The sequence below is a fragment of the Ptychodera flava genome, chromosome 19 (assembly GCF_041260155.1).
Source record: "Ptychodera flava strain L36383 chromosome 19, AS_Pfla_20210202, whole genome shotgun sequence".
NCBI lineage: Eukaryota > Metazoa > Hemichordata > Enteropneusta > Ptychoderidae > Ptychodera > Ptychodera flava.
The window spans coordinates 29,203,314-29,211,214 of record NC_091946.1 but is presented as its reverse complement, the minus strand read 5'-3'; the positions used below and the strand labels follow the sequence as shown (position 1 = coordinate 29,211,214).

At 38.5% G+C, this 7,901-nt stretch overlaps 1 protein-coding gene across 1 annotated transcript; it reads right to left on the bottom strand.

The window, feature by feature from the left end:
- Positions 1-490: 490 nt before the first annotated feature.
- LOC139118141 (uncharacterized) lies at positions 491-1,300 on the bottom strand. The gene has a single exon (XM_070681435.1). It carries the CDS (start codon positions 1,298-1,300, stop codon positions 491-493), a length of 810 nt encoding a protein of 269 aa, XP_070537536.1.
- Between the last annotated feature and the right edge of the window lie 6,601 nt (positions 1,301-7,901).

The following is a 7,901-nucleotide window of genomic DNA, read 5'->3' as shown; positions in this document are numbered from 1 at the left end:
CTATCTATCTATCTATTTATCTATCTGTTTGCTTATGCCTGTTGTCTCAATATTGTTGTCATCACGATTTTTATATTCAAGGATAATGTGCTTGCCGAACATTTACTTCATTGACTGGCATGTCTACCCCAATTGTTTATTTGTGTTCAAGTTTGTCTGATCAAGCAATGGATGTACAGAAGTATGAGTAAGAGTTCATATCCGTTATAGAAGCAGTTGATGAAGATATAAATAACAGCAAAGACAACAATAAATACAAAATATTATCTCATTCGATTCCGTATGGTATGAAAAAAACAACAATGACAAAACTCCCTATCATAAACATTGTATTCTTCGATCTCCAAGAAGAAATCTCAGTAAATTCTTCGATCAATTTTAAGACCTATTCAAATAGCAAGGTATCAGTCTTTCAGTGATGTAGAAGTCTCGACATGCACGACCCTTCAACAAGGATAGCTATGCAGAGGTCAACTTTTGAAATCACATTTTATCGCGTTGTTCTCAAGTTGTAGAGTTTCTCATAATATGGCTGAGCGTCTTGTATAGCTTCTTGTACATACGTTGGATACAACGAGATATCTTCATCCTGGGAAGAGCTTTGTGTTTCAGGATTTCTTATGAAGCCAACGGTATTCAACACTGTACTGTACCAGGCATCGGGCGAAGTCCATTCCTTGGGACGGCCAAGTTCCCAGTAAATCATACTTTCTTTGAAATCAAACCCTGCAAAGTCACAGAACTTCTTCATCGTAGCCGCCGGGTCTCGCAGAAGATCGTCATCAGCATCAATGATCATTGCCGTTTGACCTTTGACATCTCTGAGATATAGGTATAACTCCAACATTTCACGAAAACCGCCCTCAGTTGGTATAATTTCAGGCAATCCATCAAAATTTTGTGTGGACAAGCACCTATACAGGGAGGGGATAGATTTGATTGGGTTACGTATAAGGAATGCATGGCGGTACCCATCAGGAACATAATCCATTTTCCCCGTTGCAACTAGATAAATGGCCATATCCTTCAAAAACACACCTCTATACCCGGGGAAATCGTCCTCAAGGGCGCTCTTCACTTCAGTGAATCGAAACCCTGGCAAAGGATCGTTGCTATGGTAGCGCGCTGCGTGGCGGATGGAAACAGACCGATCTTCACCATACATGGCTGCGTTGCTGAATATTTCATGAATCACTTTGATGCCATCCAGCGTTCGCACTGATCGTTCAAACGCTGTCGAACAAGATCTGAATGCTGACCACAAAATCACCTTGGTAATTGAATCTTTGGGAAAATTCATCTCGCATTCTGAAAGAAAAAGGACTCAGTGCAAGTATTCAATTTAGGCTATAACGTACTTTTTTTTATTTTTCCGTATTGGGTTGACTATTGGATCACTGGAGGGAGGGTCACTTTTTTAGAAAATTGTCAAAGGGCAGGGTCACTTTTTATAAACCTATCTTGCGGGGAGGGTCACTCTTAATAGAATATGAGTTTAAGGCCAAACCCTTGAATCTCCATTTGATATTTCCTGAATAGGAAATTGCCGACGAAATACATTGACTCTTTTAAATACATACACATTATCGACAAGCTTCACAAGCAAAGACGATGCAGTGGTATCCTACATTAACACCTTGAACAGTTAAAACTGATGAAAGACACGAGACACAAACATATGGAACAGATGGCAAAGTGTATATCAATTATCAAATGTCTATAAATCCACAGATATTGTCAGTTTTATGTTTTACGTTGGCAAAAAATTGATCATAGTTCTCTCATAGACTATCATGATGTATAATGAATTCAACATTTCGGTGAAATTCCAAATCTAATTTCTTGCACACACATCCATTTGTAACCACCCTAGCCTAATCAAGTACGTTAATATCAATAACCAAGCATACATAAATACACAGAATTACCGAGTTTTGTACTGGAAAAAATTATTGATAGTTTCCTCATAGACTACCATGTATAGTGAATCAACATTTCGGTGAAATACCAAAATTCAATTTCTTGCATGCTCACACGTCTATTTGTAGCCACCCTAGTATAATCAAGTCACATTGATATCAATAATCAATCATACATAAATACACAAATTTACTGAGTTTCGTACTTGTTATATAGGTCAGTTTCCCCCATGCACACTTATGACCTGAGTTTAATTAGTCTAGAACATTCTCAAGGTCACTGTCCTTCACGACCTCACGACCTTGAATTCAATTAGTCATGTTTGGAATGTTCTGGAAATTTAATTAGTCATGTAAGGGAGATAATTTTAGAGCAGTAATTAGCATATCAATAGAAGTTCTAGATTGTTCTTATATTCTCTTATATAACCACTTGAGTATAAATAGGGGACCGGCACAGCTTGCAGTCAGACATTTTGGGATCGTGTCTCTTGCGTGTTACTTCAAGTCTTTGGAAACTCCAGCAGTATTAATTTCAAGACTTTTCAAGACCTTCACTGCCACGCTGGATTTATACTGTGGACTTTGTGCAACTTCAAGCCTGCAAGCCAAAGGACTGTTTATTCATCCGACTGACTGTTACAACTCTGAGACTGGAACTTTGCCGTCGCAGCTGAGATAAGTAGCCTGTACACTATAACAGTTTGTATTCTATCCCTTGACTTAGCCATTAGTTTTGTTTTTTTGTGATAAATTTCGTTTTAACAGGAAACTGCTGAGTTCACCATTTGTTCGTTTTCTCTCACGTAACATACCGGAAAAAAATTATTGATAGTTTCCTCATAGACTACTTTTATAGTAAATCGATATTTTCAATCAAATCAAAAAAATCCAATTTCTTGTACACATATATATGCACGTTTTACTTCCCACTCCAAGCAAAGTACATTTATATATTATCAAACATATGTAAATGTACAGATATAAGCTTAGCTTGTTGTGTGGGGTAAAATTGTCAATAGTTTACCTGATAGATTCCCATGTATTACGATTTGATATTTTTGGGCGAAGCACTATATCAGTCACATCTTGCCGCGTTTTAGTTGCGCAAAATATGGTGACCCTCCCGCAAATGCATGATCCTTCAATAATGCTTGCGTGATACTCCCTCCCAAAACGCCAGCCCCCCCCCTGTAATTTCTGTCCGTAACTTACATAACAATTAAACTAATTGTTATGTAAATTAGCTGATACTGTTTCAGTTATTCCCTGGGGAGAATACTGCAGTGATTTGGGGAGGGTCGTGTTTTAGAATGCCGGACAGGGGAAGGGTCACATTTTAGACACAAGGATTTTGGGAGGGTCACATTTTACAGTACAGGTGCTCACGGAATTCCCCCAGCCCACCCCCTGTAATTACTGAAGGCTCCCTAAAACCTAGCTATGGGTCCATAGCTGTGGTGTTTTCAGACGGCCGGGGATTGCTGCCATTTACGGGCTGGTTTTGACTTTTACGATTTAACCCCGCGGGGTTAAAATCGTAAAAGTCAAAACCAGCCCTTAAAAGGCAGGAATCCCGTCTGAAAACACCACAGCTATGGATCCACAGCTACCTCATACCTATCAAATTTTCAGTGGACACAGAAAAATGGTTCTACTCAAAAGGACACGATGTGTTCTACAAACTTATTACTACCAAAAGATCACGTGATGGCAGTACAAACGAGCCCATGTGTACAAGCACTTATGGAAATATAGCCTTACGAGCCGGACACTCTCGTCATACTCGTAGGGCTAATGGGAAATACAGCTATGCGCGTTTACGCCTGTAGGTTTGTTTGTACCGTGGTCATTTCGAATTCCGGGATTTAACCAATTTAAAGAATTTTAATTGCTGTCTGCCAACCTCTCTCCGCATATCGGTTCACTCCAAAGATGGCTGAAAATAAAACGACCGAGTGAGAGAATGCTAATACAGGTATATGTTTCGTCACAAGCTCCAAATCTTGAATTGTCCCCCCCCCCCCCATGTTTCAACTATAGTATTAAACCACAGTCACCTGTGGTTTGTTCCGCTCAGCGTCTATATATGCGCCCAATAGACGTGTGTACATATGTCTTCTTCTCAGGCATATGTACACACGTCTATGCAGAGCGAAATAGACCACAGGTGACTGTGATTAAACTTAAATTTCGCTGAGGTGCAAACTTGACTCCAAGCAGGAACTACTGATGTACGGCAAGTGATGAAATAAATTATGCCAAAAATATACTGTTGCGATATTTATAAGTCTGTTTAGGCTGCGTTCACAAAAAACGGTTAGGGGGGGGGCTGGAGGAATTCAGGGGGGAGGAAAATTTTGGGGGTAGTAGAAGGGGGACTTGAAAATTTTGCTCTACCTGTATGGGGGGACTTGAAAATGTTTGGTTCCTTTTGTGTTTTACATTTTCCAATTCCAAGTTTTTGTAGGTAATTCAATGAAAAATGAATACCATTTTTATGTCATCAAAATGTTGTGATGTTAGTAATAATTTAAAAAAATCTAGAACCATTTTGTCACATTTCATGACTTTTATCTCAAAAAAATCTAAACTTGTGATTTGTCGTAAAAAAACAAACGAGCCTAGTAACAGGGCAGAAGCTGCAACTGTTGATGATTTCTGCAATATTTCTATTTAATATAACAACTATAGTTTCTTGCTATCTCCCTACAGCATGCTCAAACACACAATATTTAGTTTGTCGATAAAGCCAGTATATATAAATATAAATTTGTATTTGGTGATAATTAATTGGAGTCCAGACTGACAGTCAGTTGTCAGAGATACAAATGCATGGTACACATACATAGGCTGTGATAGCAAGCTGAATACTAGACAATTCAACATGTTGTGGGTAGTAGAACAAGAACGCAGTAGTAAAACTGAACAAAAATATTGCCAAAATTGTCAAAGTTAATACAGCTACTGCCTACGGATAGTGTCACTATCATTAATACCCTGCTACTGCAGTGTCACTGTCACTGCATACCTGAACGTGACAGAGATAGCTCTGACTCTGATGTACATGGTAGTTCAAGAAGAGTTTGGATCAAATGACGCTCATGACAGTGAAACATATTTGTACACAAGATCAGGCCAGAGAGCAACACATGGAAGAACACATAGAAATTTTTGAATACTGGCATATGAGAATAATCAAATATTAAAGAAAAAAGATAGGGTCACCATGCTTGATTTTCTAAATTTTCACATTCTCTTGTTATACAATGATACAGAAGTAAAACTTTGAACAGTAAAGACTAAAAGAAAAAATATGTGACCAACTTATTTTTTAACCAAATTTGCAATTATTACACCCAATCTTTCAGAGATTATAACATTTATTTGATGGAATATTTTAACCTTCAAGTATTGTCAATCTTGAGTAGCATCTAATCCATATATGTCTTGTAGTTTTGAAACAAATTTTTGGTAGGTCACTGTGCAATATGGCAATTAGCCAGAATTCACAATTTGCCTACTCTCTCATGATTGTCATTTTGTGTGCTCTTCAGCAGGAGCAATTGACCTGGCCAGAGTTGGATTAACTCAAGTTGGGTTTTAGACCAATAAATTTAAAAAATTCGCTGATGCATTTAAAGAACTTGCCTTTGGAATATGACTATACAAAGTGCTAATACAGGTAGTGTTGAACGCCTGTGAGCAGAATGGCGCAATACATGTTTATTTTTTCTACGCTCACATCCTTTACAAATATGCGGCCTGTGATAGTTGGGGGGAATTGAAAAATTTTGACCATATAGAGGGGGGGGGCATTTGAAAATTTTTAGGGTACTTAGGGGTGATCTGAAAAAAAAATAAGATTTCAATCGAGATTCCTCTAGCCCCCCCCCAATCATTATTTGTGAACGCAGCCTTAGCTAAAACGAAATGTGACGTGTGGATAGCCATAGGCGCGGCGTACTGTTGGAATCTCGCCCTGATCATGGAGGTAATATAACTACGCGTGTACGGGTTACAGGCCCTGGGGAGGTTTCGCCAGTACCGCTATGTCCGCCCCTATAAATAGCAAAACTTCCTACCAGGTTTGTACATCTTCTAACGCCACATCACGGAGAAATCTCGAGAAATAATTGCAGGTCTTGGCGCTGTGCATTTTGTGTATATTTATGTGGGGTTAATTTATGTAAATAGCACACGGCTTGACCGTGTGTAACCTCCACGGTTTACTGAGCATTCATTTGATCTAGGGGAGCTGTCATTATGTACTGTCGGGGGTGTCAATCGAAAATGATGAGCGGAAGGGGTTTCTCAAAAATTGACAAAGATACGGCGGAAAGTGTTGTAAGTATCACCCAATGGCGTATCATATTTTCAAAGGTTTATGTATCGGGAAGGGAAGACCAGCAAACTATGCAGATATCCGTCTATACTTCGTCACAGATATCGGGGGACGGCCATGTGGGCAAGCTGAATTAAGTGTTTCCTGTACTTGAGATTGAGCCGAAGCGATAATATTGTGCAAGTGTTTCTGCCTATGTTTTCTAGTGTTGTTTATTTCGAGAAAAGTTCATCTCTTTTTAGAGGGCTACCACACATAGGCATCGAAGCACATTGGCCTAATGAAAAAATACGGTGCCGTAGTAGACTTTGTTCCAAAATTCATAACCTTTTTCGACGAAATACTCTTTGAAGAATTTTCATTGATATAATTTCATTACAAGAACCAAGGCTTTATCAATCGACGTATTGATCTCCCTATGTGCTGATTTGGGAGTGTTGAGGTTCTTTGTTTACGTTATGGCCATCAGAGCCTGGAAAAGAGGATCATAATCGGCGATTAAAATCAAGACTAAAATGTTCTTTTTGTTGAATCCAGGCGTTTAATTTAATCTGAAGTAAGGCCGTTTGTACAAAAAGCAGCAAAAGGGTTATTGGATTTTGACGAAGGGGGGCAGGACTTCTTGAATGACGATGTATATTTTCTTCTAACAAACGCCGGAAACGAGCAGATACCGATGAAAATGGTAGACAGTGACCAATTTTGTGCTGATCAATCTTGTGCCGGGAATGCTGCAGGCATTACTGCAAGTGCCGTCCGGGCCGTCGGCACTTGCAAACCCCATTCCGTATAGAGACTACATCACTAATAGACAGCAAAAAGGATCTGTCGACAGTTTGGATGATCCCATCTTTTTTCTTGAAAATATGATTTTTCTCATGTATCAGAATTCAAAAATCTCTCAGTGCAAAAGTATAACAATTATAGCTACAATGTTTTGATCATGCACACTTAAAGGTATACAGTCACCTGTAATCGAAATATGCCCATATATGGTCAAAGGGCGTTCCTTGGTATTCACAATGATCATGTGAGGGCGCTGTTTTTAAAAAGCGGCCACCCCCTTAAAATCTGTGATTGGTTAGATTTTCTCTTTCCATGGTAACTGTGGCAAAATTGGAACAGGTGACAGTATACCTTTAAGCAAACAATATTACAAACATAAAATTTTGGTGCTTTTAGTATTTTTGTTTATTGTATTAACTCCAATCCCTTGCTTTATATCGTATTATGTTTAAGTGTTCAGTCTTCAGACTATCAACACAATCTACTTATGTGTCATGTACACTGTGATTGCTGCCAGTTGCATTTCGTAATCATTGAAATGTCAATATACCATAAGACTGCTGCATATTAATACTCAGGCTGTGTGAATACGTTTAAGGCAATTCAACATGATTTAAAAAAAACTACAAAAGTATGATGTCGATATACACTCGTGTTGAAAAAACAATCGAATTTACATACATACTGATCATTCACATTTGTTGCACTCTATGCACTCTATTCTTTAAGAAATGACAAATACAGGTAGTCATATCGGAAGAGAAGTAAACTGCACCATTACTTTGAAGAAGATACACTCAATCACTTCGTTCAAGGAGATGCACTCTTTTTGTGTACCACAGTCAAAATTT

Coding starts and splice junctions, on each gene's coding strand:
- LOC139118141 (XM_070681435.1), bottom strand. CDS start 1,300: ATGAATTTTCCCAAAGATTCAATTACCAAGGTGATTTTGTGGTCAGCA.